Raw genomic sequence first — 19,288 nt, forward strand, 5'->3', positions numbered from 1 at the left:
ATGCCTCGTCAATAGAAAATCATATAAGCATATGATGTAATAGCCTAAATTGCATTCAGTAGATAATTAAGCACATCAATCCAAAAGAACAAACTGAAATATTTATTCCCTTGGAGAAAAAAATTTCTCCATTAAGAGAACATTCTATAGAGAAACATTGTATAAGAGATGATTATGATGAAAATTTAGAAGATGCTTAGCAAATTGGGAAACAAAAGGACCAATTTTGCATAGTATATATATTAATATTATTAACATTATGCTTGTGTCCATAGAATTGTTTCACGTACCTACAAGAGCATTGATGCCTCGGCACACAAGACCCCACCTCCAAATGTTGGAAAGATTGATGCATTAGATTTTGAGCCCAAAAATTTGTTTGGAGATGAGTCTATGGCTATAGTCAAATCTTCCACTCCATCAGTGACCAGCCATCATCAACATACCCATTCACAACATCATTAAAGCCCCTAAGGAAAGCAATTTCAATAAAAACTAAATAATTACGACATAAGTGATAATGGACGACCTTGAATTTTAGCAAGAATAAGAATGATTAATGAACAAACTGCTACTTAATCACATCAACTTTAAAATGTGCCATGTCAATAACCTAAATGCACAATGCATTGGTTAGAACTACCAAGGACATTAAAGCTTGCCTTACCTGCAAAGTCTTTGGCTAAATGTTATTAAAACAACAGGCTGGCGTCCACCACCATACTCAATTTCTCCACTTGATTCTTGTGCTATTTGTCTTATATGTTGCAAGGCCTGCATAGTTAATTTCACAATTGTCACTCACTAAGTTTTGAAAAAGTTAAACATATCTAATTCATTTAACAAGCAACTAATTAATCTTACAACAATTGTCAACTTTTGAGTCAAGAATTCTGATGATTCATACAGAAGCCTGAGTACTTCAAGTACACTCTAGAGCTTCATTCAATAAGTCAAACAATTGAGGACTATAGGTTCTACAATATAAAATTCACAAAATGACTTGGATATATATTACACATCTAAATCAATATGCATTTAACAAGTACTAGTTATTTAGTTCTCTTCAATTTCATTGGGGATTTGATTCATGATACAAGATGTTATTTGTGAATATGTGGATTCATTCCATTCCTTATCAACTGAGTGGAATGTCCCAAGGTATAACACCAATAATCAAGTTACCTCTATATCTATAATTGTGGCATCATTTGCAATTATTGATTATGGATCCTACTGTGTCATATCTAAAGTGTCACCAATAGACAATCTAGCCACCAAAAATATGCATAAATATTGTTTAACATTCAAGTTTTACACAAAGACAATGAACTCCTAGTCAAAAATGTCAAGCCAAGACAGTCATAGAAAGATGAAAGATATTTTTGTGCTCAAAGGCACAAACTTCACAACATGCATAAGCAATTCTTCAATCCACGTAATCTGGTTAACAAATGGCACATAATTCAGAAGAAAAATTATTTTGTGATATCAAGGGATTTGGTTTGGCAATATGATATTAGAATAACACTAACTATTATGAAGAGTTTTGTTTTCTGCAGAAGCATATCATTTTATCAAATAGTACTCACCTTTACATTAAGCTCCTTTATAAGGTTGTGTGTTTCAAAGGCTTTACATAAACCAATTCCATACAGATCAAAAATATGAAAAAGACATCACAGACACACACACACAGATCAAAGCTTCTACCTCACTACATTGCAAGCACGAGAAAAAGGTTAAAAAAATAAATGTGAGACTAGACTAATTGCAAGTCCCTATGCAAGTAGTTTCTTAATAAGATTCCTAACTGGGCTAATTGCAAGTCAACAATTAAAGTGTCCTTACTGAATGAAATCATATCAGGTATTGGTTCCAGCCTCACCTTTAATATTTGGCATTGTGTCAATAGTATCCAAGATTATGAGACTATTTATTTCATATGCATATGCTTTGTCTTGTAAAATGACAATGAGTCTGCATTATAAAGAAATAGGGAGATTAGGGTAATCTTAGTGATCAAAGATTATGCTGATTAGTTCACGGGACTAAACTAAATTTTAGATTGAAAAAATTGTAAATAAGGAAATCAAAATGTATAGCAAACTTGCTAAATCCAAAATTGTTTATTTGCATGTATTCTACAAACCTAGTTGTGCGATATAAATAAGCAACATAATCTAATCATATGTGTCTGCTACACATTAAACACATACATGCCTCTACAAGCACAGACAAAACATGAATTTGGTAAACATTCATATTTGAGTTCCCTGAATGATCAGCAAAATTTGCACCAAAACAACCCATAGACAAGTCTCAAATTTTCTCCTTAGTCCTTCTACTTTATATGCTACAAACCATGGGAGAGGAAATGGAAAATTGATAGAAACAAATGAAAAGAAATAAACATATTTTTGGATGATAGAGAATAGGGGAGAGGTCTCTCCTCCACGGGTTTCCCCTTCGCAAAGGAAGTCCTTGTTCACATACAAACTATCTTCGTAGTCTGAATCTGACTTTCCCATGTGCAACCAATACATTCTAACTAACTAATGAACCAACAGTGTTACTAACTAATGGAGCAACAACCACCCTTATTGTTTGAACTAACTAACTAATGGACTAACAGTTGTTACTAGCTGACTAACATGCTAATAGTTGTCTCATTCTGTCCCAACAATATGGAATTTTGTAATGAAGAAGTTCAAAAACAAACAATAACCTCCCAAAGTAAGACCCAAAAATAAAATTGAGGAAAAAATAACCATTAGTCTGTATAATAATAACAACAGCGTACATAATTAAAAAAAAAACCTACAAAAATAAGCATTTGGCAGTGCTACACTAATTATATTCATGAATAATCAGTGTGTCAAGAAATCAACTTCAACCAAGCTTCATGTACGTTTGATGAGCAATTGAACCCCACCTCATATTCCAATATTAAAAATACAACATAGCTTAATGTTGTTTAACATTTTAATAAGAAAGCATTGGTAAACCAAAGCCGAGACTAAACTAAAAAGAAGAAAGGGAAAAGTGCAATAGTGAAGATGGAGGTTTGACCTTTGTCTATTCATGCAAACATCAAGTATGGAAGTTAAAAAATTCAATTCTCTAATAGCAGCTCCAGTGGTTGTATTGAATAAACAAAGACGGCAAGGGGACAAAGATGGCTGCATGTGCATAATGTATAAGTCAAAACAATACATAGCCCGAGCCCAAGCCCATGTACAATATAGTATAGTACTTGATCACCGGCTCTGATGATAGCAAGAAGACTGGAGCTAAACAACATCTCAGCAATAACAAAAGCTCTAACTGCTACATGAAGGAAACGGGGGGATTAAGAAGAATAAAAAAGGGGGATTAATAAACGGAACTGAATTTTATCTTTTGATAACAAAGTCTTCCTGTATTGGTATCAAATATTCTAACACCATCTTTGGTGCCAACGACAAAGTAACTGCAATAATAATAAAAAAAAGATATCAAGTGAGTTTGAAGGAAAAATATTGAATTAGGATTCATAATTGAAAGAGAATTGACCTACCTATGGTCTTGGTTGAAAGAAGCGCAAAGTAAAGATGGCAAAGAAGAATGGTTGGCCATTGAATTTGACTAATAATTAATAATTGGGTTCCAACAAGTTTTGTTTCACTGCTGCTCATCGATTAGTTTCATCACCTTTCGAATTCTGAACTTGTAATTTATATAATCAAAGAAACATACACATTTCAAATTATATAATCAAAGAACTAAGTTTCATGGGTGTATTTCCATTAAGTAATACCTCTCCCAGAAAATCCATAACAAAATCATCTTCAACAAAGCATCCTTCCTTGTTGCAAACAACTACAAGCCCCTGAATCATCCATCCCAAACAGATAGTATCAAAAGCATGAAAAATAACCATTAAAAGATAGAAAACAATAAGAGAAGATGATACACTAGAAAACTATGGGAAGATAGTTTCATCTGGAATCGCAATGCTTTATCCAAAAGGAAAAAAAAACTTTGCAAAACTAGTATAAAAAAAGGTTAAAATGTGTTTTAGTTCCCTCATTTTCAAGTCAAAATTCTTTGATTTTATTAGTACCAAATGACACGTTGTGATCCATATACACAACATCACCTAGTAAAATAATTGTTTCAATTTCAAGTCACAATTGTTCGGTCTTCATATGAAACCATAATGGATTCAATGTCCAAGGAGCTGATATACAAATTTGAAAGACAAAACATGCCTTGTTATTCATTGTCTCTGAAACTATAATAAAAAAGAATCCATGGGACAACTAGATGTTGTGAAAAATAAATACTGTTAGTCTTAACAATATTCATTCAATGTATCATCCTGGTCGACACTTCCTTGTTCCTGCGTTTGACCCTCCCATTGAAATCTAACATTCTGACACACCAACCATAATGCAAGAAAAAAATAGAATTCAATAGTTAATCATTTAAAAATAACATATAACAAGCTAAATTTTGACAAAAACTAATTTGACATACTTCTCCAACCTCATATTTGTCTTTTTCATTATCGTTGTCAACAGGACATGCAAAATTCTCAACTTGACAATCAGCTGCAAAATGCAAAGTGTGCCACCACAAAAAACACTTATACTAAAGACTCAAGTACGCATTGCAAATTTAATGCATTGTGCAACAACTTTGGTGCAAACAAATAGTAATAAACAAAGACATATTACTGCTGAAATAAATGTCAACTATTTACCAAAGTTGTTTACAATTTTAGCAAAATACCTTTTAATCAATGAAACAATTTAACCACTATATCATCTAATTCATGTGTCAAATCCCATGTCTTTAACAGTTAAAAAATATGCTGCCCATTTCTTGTGAAGTGTTGTGATGGCCTCGACGTCTAACGTTGTTCCATTAGAAAACCACTACAAAATTTTAAATGAGGACATTAGTAAGGACCACAAAAATTCATTTATAAATATTAACCAAAGTAAGAATTAAAAGTTAGTATAGTAAATATACCCTATTCCATTCATTCTTCAAACCACCACTAACTATTTACCACATCCAATGCATCACATAATATCCACACTCATAGCCTCTAGTTTGAACATGACTCCAAATACAATATGAAATATATTTACCATTCCAACCATACAAAGTTACAAATGTGAGTAATTCAAAACACCTATTCATTAAATAATGACTAACCTTTGCTTCAATCCACTAAGGTACAGGTTGATCAGACATACCTTCCAAAGTAGTGGTTATTGTCTTCATTGCACTGGTTACAAAAATAACATAAACATATATAACATCAAAGTCCTTTTTGCATATTGTACAATTTTTATAATACTAAATTAACTATAAATTAAATAATTACCTGTTAACTACAGCTTTGATGCCAATATCAGGCTTCTTATGCAAAGAACAAAATCAAACAACAATATTGTCTCGTGGACACAGAACAACAAGTTGCGAATGTGCCCTAAAGTCAAAAATTATAATTAGGTACCTATAATGCTAATATTTTTAAAATGTACTACATAAATTTAGCTTACTGATTCAAGTAAGCTCCAAAGTACACTTGTCATTGTGATTCCTTCTTGACCCATGCTTCAATGTAATGTTGAATTTCTTCACATCTACGATCTATCCTTTGCATTGTGTATGGATTGAGGCTCAAGGAAACCATACACTGAACTATGACCTAAGCTTGTACTCTTGTCATCCATAAACCTAATTGAAATATATTTTACATGACTATTGTTAACCTACACTTGTCGTAATGGATATTAATTATCAATTAATAAAAAAAAGACCTTGTAATTATGGTACAAAATTATCCATAGTTGTAGTATAGATATGTTTAAACATTTGTAACCTGATATAATTTCTGTTACATCTACATGTGTGATGAAAAGGGATACATGTACATTAGGAATCCCAAATTTTGGCCCATCCCATGGCAACTCAACTGGTTTCTGGTAAACATCAAACAAACTCTTAATTAATTCTCTCAATGGTTTCTCTATTTCAATTGTATTGCACCTTTGAACAACTCCAACCGGTTTAGGCAGATGATTATGTGACTCCTATATGATTAAGGAAAATAACAATTACACTAATTTTATGAAACAAGTTTTAACAATATGACAATGACTGGAAACATGCAGAGGGAAAATAAATACTTCATCAGATATAGGTTTTACAAAATGTGTCGGCCAACCAACGAATGTGTTAATGGCCTCCCTCACATACTGAATTTTTGAAGTTGGAAAAGGGACCGGGGCATAAGTGTCATAAACTATTATAACACTCACCCTAACCACATCATCTACGTAAGGGACATTGCGTATGGTGTTGTGACTATCATACATTATTCCCAAAGCAACTAGTCATGTACATTGGTCACCAACTATGTACAAGCCCATAGTGGCCACATCCACAACAGAAGGCTCTTCAATAGAAGCTTTTGCAGCAACTTCAGCACAGCTCCCCTTCGTGCTGACACATGCAACTAATATGTGTGTATCGGGCGTCTCTATTGTGGGTGAGTCTTGCGAGGCCATTTGTGATAACTCAAGTTTTATTGCCTGCTTCAACTATTTGTTCATTATCTCCAAATTGCGTTTGTTTTCCTCTTCCACTTCTCTCCTCCACCATTCCTTTAGGTTTTCATTGATTTCTACCAATTGTTGTGGGGTGATTGATGCTGATGAAGTGTTAGAGCCACACAATGCCTGCCCAAAATTGATTGTCACACTAGTCCTAGCTACACGAATACGACCAGGATGCTCCGGTCGGCCAATCGCAGTATTCAATATGTCATCACGACCATCGGGAATAAAGTTGCCTTGTGTTATTTGCTCTTGTAAAGAATCCTGTAAGAGCCACAAAAAGGATTTGCATTTCAACTTAGATCATGTTTTCATAGCAAAAATTTGAATTGAAATTAAGGCATAACATAAACTCACAATTTTGTCAGAGATTTGTGGTGTCGCTGTAGACGCCATCTGCCCATATTGCTTTGTGTGGGCCATCTTCCACTTCACATGTCTTACAATCAGGGATGGAGGGTCAACAATCATTGTTGAATCTTCAGTAAACTCAACTTGCTAGAGGTGTGTCTTCCTTTTCTCGTCCATGAGTTTTTTCTCTAGAATCTCGTAACCCCCAAGAGATAGTAATCATTGAATTTTTGAATTTCCTGAAATTTTTTTTGTATTCCCTATCATGCAGTATGAAGAATTCCCACAAGTCATTGAATTTAAAAACTCATCATAAATAAAAATTTTGCAAATTGTTCTTAAGTTTCTGGATCCACACCATACTTAGCAAAATGATCTTGTTTATCATGACCCTCATTGTCAGCATATACATATTTAGTGGTGAAGGAAGACTTAAATTGACGCCATCTAGTTGCCACCATTGACATGACCTTCTTCCTTGCATTTGAACCTTCAGGGATGTCAAATTTTTCCTACAATCCAAAATTGTTATTTTACACTTATGCAATGACGACATTTTCAACTTAATTAAGCAAAATGAAACCCATATGGGTAGTTAACCACACTAACCAAAATGTTATCCCATATTAGGTTCTTTAGGGAATCTGGGGTAACTTTCCAACTAGAATGTACAATTAGAATTTTTCTCGCGCCACTGCCCCTAGGTAACTATGGAACTTTTGTTTATGGGGGCCTGATCCTCTGCCAATTGCAGGATTCATGTTAACAATAGGTTGTGGCTAATCCAAGCTTCTGGTAGTTAACCTTCTCAGTCAGATAGTTTGTCTAGTCTTCCTTGACATAGTTGCCGAAGGAGCATCTGAAGGTGGAGGGGACCTTAGAGGTGTTGACATGGGTTCTGAAAAAAATATAAAAAAAAAAAAGTAAACACAAACTACTCAGAACAACATATAAGCATGAGTAACTATCCACAAATGTAAAATGTAATATACTTGATTTCATATATTAAACATTACTTGGGTACACCTCAGTTACGTAGGCATATTCTCTCATAAACCTTCATCATGATCATTACGAGTTGCACGTATATCCTCCTCCTCATTTTCAGCATTTATGGAAGGCATTTGTGGGGAGAAGGTGGGCATCTTGTTAACATTAAGTGTTGAAGCATCAATATCATAAGTGATACCACTTGTTTTTCCCTGTAGAATAACTGACCATCTGGAGTCACTCGGATCTTCGACATAAAACACTTGTTTGGCTTGTGCTGCCATGATGAAAGGCTTGTCCTTCTAACCAACCTTTTGAAGGTCAACCAAAGTAAACCCCATCTTGTCTTGACGCACACCCACATTTCCATTAACCTAGTTAAACTTGAAGACAGACACTCTAAATTCACCATAATCAAGCTCCCAGATTTCTTGAATCACTGCAAAATAAGGCATGGATGCTCAAATCGAGTTGTTATATGATGCACTGCTAAAGTCATCCGAATGAGCATCAACGCTAACCCTACTATTTTGCATGATACTTTTATCATCCTGTGACTTTGTGTAGAAGGAATAGTTAGTGATATCATATCCCTTCCAAGTGGGGACATTGAGATTTGGCCCAACAACTAACAATCTTAATGTTTTGGAAGCACTGTCATCAGCGAAGATAGTTTTTCTAAACCAATTAATGAAAGTTCTATTGTGTTTTTCTAGCACCCTCATCATGTTCATCTTTGGGTGAGTAGCTATGACATTTTGTTTGTGAGCATCTATGTACGGGATAACCTTTGTTGTGTTGTTTCATACATATAGATGTGCTTGTGAGAGCTCCTAGCGATCCATGGTTACAACATTGAATCCTCGTGTTCCTTTACCTTCCCGTGTGCAGTCATGACGACTTTGAGGAATCCCAACAGGTGTACCAGTTTCTATATACTTAGAACAAAACTTAATAGCTTATTCAGCGACGCACCTTTCAATAAGGCTTGCTTCGTGTAACCTTTCAGAACCTTCATGTAGCGCTCTACCGGATACATCCACCATAAAAAGATGGGCCCATACAACTGTATCTCCCATACAAGATGTACAAGTAAGTGAATCATAATGTCAAAAAATGATGGCGAAAAATACATCTCCAATTGACAAATGATAATGGAAGCCTGATTTTCCAACTCATCCAACTGTTGAGGGTCAATGACTTTGCTAGAGATTGCATTGAAGAAAAAACACAACCGAGTTATGGCAACCCTAACTTTGTCAGGCAATATACCACGAACGGCTATAGGCAAGAGTTGTTGCACTAACACGTGATAATCATGAGACTTCAACCCAACCAATTTCAAATTGTTGACAGATATATGGCTCTTGATATTTGAAGAGTATCCTTGTGGGACTTTAACATTTTTTGAACAATGACAAAAACTTTTTTTCTCTGTCGTTGACATTGTGTGACATGTTGGGGGCAAATACGTTCAATGACCTTGTGATACTGGATGCAACTGCTATCGTATACCCATGTATACCAAATCTTGACAACATTTCAAACCATCTTTTGTTTTGCATTTAATGTTAAGAAGGGTGCCAATTAAACTATTAAGGGTGACAATTAAGCTATCACACACATTTTTCTCGACATGTATTACATCTAGACAATGTCGTATATGTAGATCACACTCGTAAGGAAGATCAAAGAATATAGACCTTTTCTTCCAAATGTTTTTGTCGGACATGTCCTTTTTTGTGTCTTCCCAAAGATAGTTATGATGTCCTTCACCCTATCAAAAACAACACGTCTAGCTAACGGTATCAGTGCACTTTCAATCTCTAATGTTTTATTAAATGCTTCCTTCAGTCGCCGATATGGGTGATAAGGCTTCAGAAATCTTCGATGCCTTGTATATACTGTCTTCTTTCCATGCTTTAGTTGGATGTAACTTGTATCTTTCTCACATATAGGAGATGCGTGGTGTCCTTTCACACTATATCCACTCAAATTTCCATAAGTTGGAAAATCGTTAATTGTGTAAAATATCATTGCACGCAACCTGAAGGTCTGCTGAAGATTCCCATCATTCACATCAATCTCGTGTACCCATAATTTTTCAAGTCTTCAATCAAGGGAGCAAGATAGACATCAATATCATTTCCTGTTTGTCTTGGACCAGCTATCATCATACACAATATAATGTATTTTCGCTTGATGCACAACCAAGGAGGAAGGTTGTAAATCATCAGCCAAACATGGCATGAACTATGATTAGTGCTCAAGTTAGCTAAAGGATTGATTCCGTCAGAAGCAAGACCAACCCTTAGGTTTCTTGGATCTTGTCCAAAATCTGGATACAACTAATCAGTTGTCTTCCATTAGGGAGAATCAGCGAGATGACAGAGCAATCCATCATTTTTTTTCTGCCATATGTATGCCATGTAAGGTTATTTGCATCATTTGCATTAGCAAACAATTGCTTAAACCTTGGTATTATTGGAAGATACCAGTACACCTTTGCTGGACAATCATTATTTATGGCTGGATCATCACTGCATTCGACATACTTCACTTTGTAGCGTAATACCCCACATATAGGGCAATTGCGCATTTTGGCAAACTGGTTTTTGTACAAAATACAATCATTAGGGCATGTATGTATTTTTTGGTATTCCATACCCACAAGACAAAATCTTCTTCGCATCGTAATGATTATTGGGTAACGTGTTGTCTTTAGGAAGCATATTATTCAATAACACAAGGAATTCAATGAAGCTTTTGTCACTCCACCCAAATCTTGCCTTCAAGTTCACCAAAGCTAACACCCCTAATAAACTATGTGAAGGTTGTGCATCCTAAAGGCTTCTTAGAATCAATTTCTAATTTTTCATACAAGGGTACATAAGCTTGCCTAAAACCTTCTTGGCCAAGATATCATATCATGTCTTCTATACGATCTTCGATTTGTACGTTAACTACCTCAGTTGGAGGGACTGTTGACATATGTGGTAATTCACCATGCCATATCCATTTTGTATATGTAGGACTGATGCCATCACATATAAGATGTGATCTAATGTCATGCAATGACTATTGTCTCCCATTCACACATTCGACACATGGACAAAAATATTTTCCACCCATTGCCTTCGCATGTTGTTGCACAAATTGCAAAAAATCATCGACCCCCTTCTCATAGTCGTCAGTTATGTGTGGTGCTTTCATCCAACTTCAATCCATGTTTGGTGTACTGTGATACCAGGCACATTATCCCATATGCATGAAAATCTCACTTTTTCATAAAAAGGTGTGGCCCTATCCCATTCGAAAAGATATTTTTTTTACTTGATTCATACGTACAAGTTAAGTAGGTTAAGTTAAATTTGATGAAATTTCGGCAGCATTTCACATTAGTCTCCAAGTACACGACATGAAAGCAGTGACATGAATTCACCACGATCAAGTATGCACCTGAAGAACAAAGCTTCATGCACTAAACCAAAATTTAATCAAATTTAACACAACATACTTAACCTATAAGCAAGAATTATGAAAAAAAACTGAGTCTTCCCAAACTGTCCAAATGGACAATTCGAGATTCAATACAACGATTAATCCAAATTGTCCATATTAATCACTGTATTCAATCTCAAACGGGGAACTATGGTTCACTCACAATGAGGATAATTTTAATATTACACAACACAGAAATATGAACAACAAATGTAATAATGACATAAGTTTCAGAATCATATACATACCTCGAAAGATGCTAGTAATTGTCACACCATTTACCCTACACATATATGTACTAATAATAAAAGGAATAAGAATGAGGAATTAATTAAAAAAAATTAAAACACATTTAAATAAAGCATTTTAGAAGGATAAAAGGCTCACATTCACTTTTCTAACATCATAATAGAATGTGTCCAAATAAATAACAAAATCATTTCGGCTTAAAAGAAGGTCGTCCAAGACTTCATGCAATTAATATAGAAACCTATGCTACAATGTCACATCTTATCAGAGCATTGTGTTCCAACACCCTCTAGCATGAGGTTCTTTAAAATCATCCACCTTGTCATTTGCTTCCACGAACATAAGGTTCGAGATCATCACAGGATCCAAACACAAATAGCACACAGGGAGTGAGTTATCACATTTCTAAAAAGAATACAAATAAATAAAGACGTAATCAAAATAAATTAGGGAAGTATTTATAGCATAGCTTAAATTAATACAATCCACGTCACTTCACCACTTTATCATTTAAAATTCTTTTTTCAATCACCAATCACATTACACATGATTCACACACTCAAGTCAAGGCGTAATAACACTCATCAATTTCATAATAAACAATTAGCAAGCGTTATGCAACAATTATACTAAGACTCAAGGCTATATGCAATGTGGTACCATGTCAGTGAAAAACCACTCTGGGCACTTAGGAATACATAACAAGACATACCAAAATGGGTATGTCAGGTCACTCTCACTAAGTAAAATCATAAGGTGACCAGTCAGAGTCACTCTGTTTTGCGAGAATGCTCCAACCATATGAGATCAACATAGGCATAAAGAAGCACTCAAACCGAGTGTCTTTACCCCCAAGGCCTAGACTCTAAAGAATCCGTTAGGGCCTCACCTTCCTGATTCAGGTCCAACCCTAAAATAATATTTGCGTGCAAACACTGCTCATGAATTATACAATACCCACGACCTCACACTCGTGTTTCAAACACGTTTAACACATTGCACTGTAATTTAACACTGTAGGTTCCTCACTAGGAATCCTACACTTTCCTTTTAACACTGCGCATAAACATTTTTCTCAAGGTAAACACCAGTTAGGGTATTGTATAATTCATAGCTCACAACACATGTATTGTCACATCAAATGTTAACCACACACTTATTCACAACCAAATTCCATGTACACAATTTGACATCTCATAATGTCACAATCCACCATCACATGTTTACATGTATCTCAAAATTTAAGACATGTTCAACTTTGCACTTGTGCTCAATCTCAACAATAATATTATATTCTCATTATAACAATTTATCACACCTCATAACTCATATGCACATCACACAGTAATAATATTTACTTGACACAAAACATATATATATATATACACACACACACATACTAAATCAAGCTACATTATTTTCAATCAAAAAGAGTTTCTACAATAATTAAATTAAAATTACATCAAAAGAAATACTACTAGGCATTAACTTTACAACTTTCTTTAGTTTATTCTTTTATTATTACAATACACACACACATAGATATATATATATATATATATATATATATATATATATAACATGTTGATCATCATCGAGGAAAATACAGAACAAAGACAATAATTTGTATAATAAATAATTAAAGAGAATATTATTTAGAGTACAATTCATGTTAATTAACAAAAAACTCAATTTTAAGGGTTCATACTCAACACAAAAACACATCAATTTCACGGTAATTTCTCATTTGGGCATCAATTGATCTGTGAAACATATATAATTCACAGTTATAATTCTAAAGATAGAATCAAAATTTGCAGAAACTCATTCCAATCGATACTCTAAGGATCCCTACACATGTTCTCACTACTCCCCAATTGTGAATAACCCATCCCTTACCTCTAGGTGGGTTCACATGTGTAGTCCGAAAGTCTTAGCAGCATCTCTAGCAGTTCCCTAAGATTCCTCAACATTTTCCTCTGTTTGCTCTATTAGAGTTACCAAGCGCCAAAGAGAATGAGAAGAGATTGTAGCCTCCATTTTACTGTCAAGGTGTCAGACTAATTTCTCTCTATTGAAACATTATTTTCCAAATCCCAACAGTGAGAATATGCAAAACTTGGTTTCGATGGTAGTGTCCAAATTTCACGATAATCCAATGATTGACAAGTCTGAGATCATAGTTTTACTGGGATAGGTTTTGAGTCTCTACGAGAAAAGGAAAAGCTCAGTGATAGTGACATTTCTTCCACCAAAAACATTATCTTAAAAATCCCAATGGTGGGTCTATGCGGAAATAAGTTCTAAACCACATGTTAAAATTTCAAGACGAACCAACGGTTAATAAGTCCGAGATCATTGTTTTATTAAGACAGATTTAAGTGTATGCGGAAAAAAAGAGGGTTTTGAGAAGGGGAGAAGGGAAAACGAAATTGAGAGGAATAGAAAGCGTAGAGACTATCATCAAACTGACCTAACATGTCTCTATTTATAGCTAGGGTACTCTCATCCTATTATTTACTCTATTTTTTTATTATTTTTATTATTTTATAAACAAAACTTTATTTTATTTCCTATCAAATGAATAAATAAAATATTCTTTTTATTTTCCTTGAAATCGTTATTTTAATTAATGAAGTTATTTCTCCTTATTTATTTAATTACAAAAATATCATCATTTTTCTAAAACTATTTATTTTTAAATAAAAAACTTTTTTAATTTATTTACGAAAAATTGGGTGTTACAGTTATAAAAACTATGAGTGCGGTGACGACAGTGACAATTAGACATCTTTATCTTTAGTCATGCAACGACAAGTTTTTCGGTATCCTTAAATTCCTAAGTGAGTCAAATAGTAGTACCTCCAAGCAATACAAATTGCTTGACATTAAAGTAGGAATACAACTGTCATAAGAAGATTAATTGAAACACACATAGCATATCTATATATTTAAATGAGGAAAAATAGTACATATCGCTTTTCAATGGAAAATATTTCTATAATTGCTCATTAAAGTACAACATATTCTCTAACTAAGCAATACATATGATATGGCCATTAGTTGGCTGGTTTTTTATGTACAGTAGCATGTTAGTCAACAGGTATCAAAGTTCAACTCTAATTCTTTCATGCTTCAAATTTGAAATGTTTGATGCACAAAGTATTGCTTTGATAAGGTTTTATTAGAAAAAGTTATTAGCAGTCCTAATTGGGATAAGGAAAATAGATAATGTTCTAAAAAAAACAAGTACTCCTCCTCAAACAGGTCTGTTGTAGGCCTTTTTTGGGCATATATCTGCCATTCACATACACTAGCTAAGTTGGAAGACTCATGTTTTTCACCGAGTCTATGTGATTTTCCCCAAGTCTAGCAGAGTTTCGAAGCAGAGAAGCTTTATGGCGCTACTGTATCTTCTCTTAATGATGTCCTAACCAAACTTGGTTAATGTCAACTATAAAGTAGAGATATTGTAAGTTGTAACTTTCTCCTTGATTTGAAACAAGAAATTTCACTCATACAGAGAGAGAATGGCTATAACATGGCAAATTATTCCAAGATAAAAAGGAAGAGAACTTCCATGAAATTGGGGAAGAAATAATCTTTTAAATAAAATCAAAGTGAACAAACAAAAACTTAGCAAATACAGGAACACCAATATGAATCCAAGAGGATGTCGCATTCTCAATTAACTAAAAAATGAAGGCTATCTTTAAATTTTGAAGCACTGTATTCCAACCAATGTAACATTACTTCTAAGATTGCAATCCAAAGAGAACCATTTTAACTTGGTTACTTGGAGAACTCCTTAAACAATCAACATCATCTCTAATTTGTGCACAAAAATCAACATTTAATGGATCAAAGTTAAATCTAGAAGAATCTTAGCCGAACAAATATGATTGGTAAGAAGTTAACTAGACCACTAGATCCAGTACTTTATATGCAATAAGCTTCATATCCGCTGTCTAAATTCAGTTCACAATTTTGTAAGTCTCTGTATAGCTAAGCTATAAATAATTTAAATTTTCAAAAATAGTTGTTAATAGAAGCATAGTAAAAAGTTGGCAGACAATAAAGATACTGTGCAGTGTAGGGCTCTGAGGTATCTATTGTTGTCTTTTGTCATGACCTTGTAGCAAGGAAAAATGAAAGAAACTGTGCAGGTTCTCGAAAATGAATTTTCAAGGAGGAGAAATATTTAAAGGATTTTCAATTGACAGATTAAGTCAAATGACTCTTGCCCTTGACAACTCACTTTTCTCGCAAAAAGACAACTTTTAAGAATGATAAAATGAGGTCACATGAAGTCTGTACTTTTTATTTTCGATTTGAAACACAATCAATCAAATATTTTTTTCCTTACTCTTCATTTACGACACCCTCTCACCAAACATGGAGAACGAGCAATTTCTAATTGAATAGACTTGGAGATCGACTCAAGAGCGCATATCACTTAAGCAAACAAACCAACAGCTTACATTCACATTCCAGTGAAAGTTAAATAAGCATAGATGTAATTGTGAGAGAATGAGAGACAAGGACATCAAATTTATCCATATTATTAGCATTGTGACTGTTGTTTACAGTAATGGCATAAACCTAAAAATCCTAATGAGTCATTGGAGGCATCTAACAACAACCTTTAAATTGCTCCAAGCATTACACATAGTATTGCTTGACGACATTAGAACTCATGAGCGATTTTCCTCCTCGAATCTCAACCAACCTGCATCAATCAGACTTTGCACCTTATGTTTCAGGGTCATACAATGCTTAATGGAATGCCCTGAAAATCCCTCATGATAAGTGCATGTCACGTTGGGGTTGTATCCTCTGGGAAACAGAGGTTGAGAGATCTTTGTTGGGCTTATAACCGCCATTGCATTATCAAGCAGATAGGGGAGTAAGTCAGCACATGGCATTGGAATTGGGGTGAATACTACAGGCTTTTTTTTCTGGAAAATTCCATCCCTGGTTGGTGTCTTGATTGGTATTAGGGGTGGTGTTTGGTCTTGGACGTGCATCGGGTGGATTTTGTGGCCGATTTGGGGGTGGCCTTTGTGGGTGATTGGGCGTTCTTGGCTGGTAGGGTGGTGGGTAATGAGAAGGACTGATATTGGCCGAGTATTGATATTGTTGGGCTAATGGGAAATTTGGCCATGTAGGAACGAAAACCACAACATGGGTTTCTCCCTCCTTCTTATTCTCTCCATTTGCCTCAAGCTTCCCATTCATCAAAGCAGGATAATCAAATTTGCCTCTTCTCAGACCCACTTCAATCCTTTTACCAGCGAACACTAAATCGACAAAGCTTGAAGGCATGTAACCCGCCATCTTCTTGTAGTAGAACACCGGCAACGTGTCTACTATCATTGTTATCATCTTCCTCTCCATCATTGGGGGCACTACTTGAGCTGCCAGATCCCTCCACCTTTGGGCATATTCTTTGAAAGATTCATGCTCCCTCTTACACTTGTTCTATAGCTGCATTCTATTTGGAGCCATATCAGAATTGTACTGATACTGCCTAATGAAGGCAACCATTAGGTCTTTCCAAGAATGGACCCGGGAAGACTCCAGATTGGTGTACCAAGTGACGACTGCCTTAGTAAGACTTTCCTGGAACAAATGCATCAATAATTTTTCATCTTTTGTGTATTCCCCCATTTTCCTACAGTACATCTTCAAGTGATTCTTGGGGCAAGTAGTCCCCTTGTACTTATCAAAGTCCGAAACCTTCAACTTCGAAGGAATGACCACGTCAGACACTAGGCACAACTCTGCCATGTCAACAAAGGCATAATCTCCGCCTCCTTCAATAGCCATCAACCTTTCCTTTATATGATTAAATTTCTCCCTTTCCATAATGGCATGAGGCAATCTTTCCAATGCAAAATGCAAAGGTTGTGATTATGGGTGATATTGAGGTCCCCCCAAAGTGTTTGGCAGGGGTATGCCACCAAATGCTTGCTCCTCAATGGCATATCCAAGGTGAGGCTCGAAGTCAGCTAGAGTGTGGTCTCGGGGTACTTCATGTGCCTCCCCCATGGGTTGAGGGACCTATGCATGACCAGATTGGGGTTGTTGGCTCTCAATGGGTATGAGAGTAGATTTATTGATGTTCTCATCGGGAGCATGTACAACTTTGAGTGGTGTGTAGTTGGGAGGTAAGCCATATGGTGGGAAGGAATGCTTGTTCTGGACCTGCACAAAATGGGGGCCGCCCATACTTCCCAATGTTTCGCCTCCCTGACCTACCATAACTGAGACTGGACGATTTACTTGATTGAGGCCAGATGGGTGAGTCGGGTCCATCTTAGTGGCGATACCTGTGGTAACGACTGTAGCCATGTTAACCTCCATCATTTTCCTCATACTCATCATGGCTTCCATCATTGTGGTCATTTTCTCTTTCATGGCCTCTATGTCAGCCTTCATCTGCTCTTGCACCTCCTCTATCTGATTACTCTAGCTCTGGCACGCGTTTAGTAAGGGTGCCGTAAAGCGCACTCTTTCCTTTTGATTACAATGATTATCGTTCTGATTTCAAGGAAAGAATGCAATGAGCAATGCATCCAAATGTGAAAAGAAAAATAAGCATGGATGTATGTGAATGATATATTGTTGAACTATTGCAAGTTTTACACAGGACATTCAGTAGAACATAGGGTCAAATCAATTCAGATTTTCATTAAAGCAACATGGTTCATCACATTTTGTCAGAGTCAAAGTGAAACTAGAAATAAAACATGGACATCAATAGTCCTCAATTTGTAAATTATTTAGCTCAATCATGTGTTGGCAGTAGCCAAAGAAGCTATGTAAACTCGATCCATCTTCTGCACCAACTTTTGCAAGCTGGTTACTTCCATACTTGACCTTGACTTGAAGAAACCCTTTTCTTAAAAGCATGTACTTGGTTCGACCCCATAATCCAAGGAATAGAAAGTTTGATTGTCAATATTTCGACAACATATCATAGAGATGAATGACTAGGGCATACTTATGCTATGCATGAAAAATGTAATTATGAGATCGACATGAGACGCCCGAAGAACCATCATTTCCTGGTTAACAATGCATTAGGTACCATGTTCACATAATTAAAGTGCACAGCGGAAATTAAAGAGTGTAGGGAAGAAGAAGACAAACACAAGAGTTTTATACTGGTTCGGCAACAACCCGTGCCTACATCCAGTCCCCTAGTGACCTACGGTCCTTGAGATTTCTTTTCAACCTTGTAAAATCCTTTACAAGCAAAGATCCACAAGGGATGTACCCTCCCTTGTTCTCTTTGAAAAACCAAGTGGATGTACCCTCCACTTGAACTGATCCACAAGAGATATACCCTCTCTTGTTCTCAGTTACAACAACCCAAGTAGATGTACCCTCTACTTGTACCACAAAGGATGTACCTCCAATGTGCTAAGACAAAGTTCTCAGGCGGTTAGTCCTTCGAAACTTTGTGAAGGGGATACAAAAGATATCTCAGGCGGTTAGTCCTTTGAAATCTTTTGTATAAGGGAAAGGGAAGAATCAAAAGAATTCTCAAACTGTGTCGTTTTGAATTCTTTGAC

At 35.4% G+C, this 19,288-nt stretch overlaps 1 protein-coding gene across 1 annotated transcript; it reads right to left on the reverse strand.

Moving 5' to 3' along the window:
* Window positions 1-403: 403 nt before the first annotated feature.
* Window positions 404-3,618, reverse strand: LOC114371679 (autophagy-related protein 18b-like). The gene is made up of 8 exons (XM_028329040.1): window positions 3,560-3,618; window positions 3,390-3,472; window positions 3,257-3,321; window positions 3,073-3,182; window positions 1,889-1,980; window positions 1,593-1,633; window positions 668-774; window positions 404-470 (listed from the first exon to the last, which is right to left on the reverse strand). The coding sequence occupies exons 1-8, from the start codon at window positions 3,616-3,618 to the stop codon at window positions 404-406; spliced, it is 624 nt and encodes a 207-aa protein (XP_028184841.1).
* Window positions 3,619-19,288: the final 15,670 nt, after the last annotated feature.

This window comes from Glycine soja, chromosome 10, assembly GCF_004193775.1.
Source record: "Glycine soja cultivar W05 chromosome 10, ASM419377v2, whole genome shotgun sequence".
NCBI lineage: Eukaryota > Viridiplantae > Streptophyta > Magnoliopsida > Fabales > Fabaceae > Glycine > Glycine soja.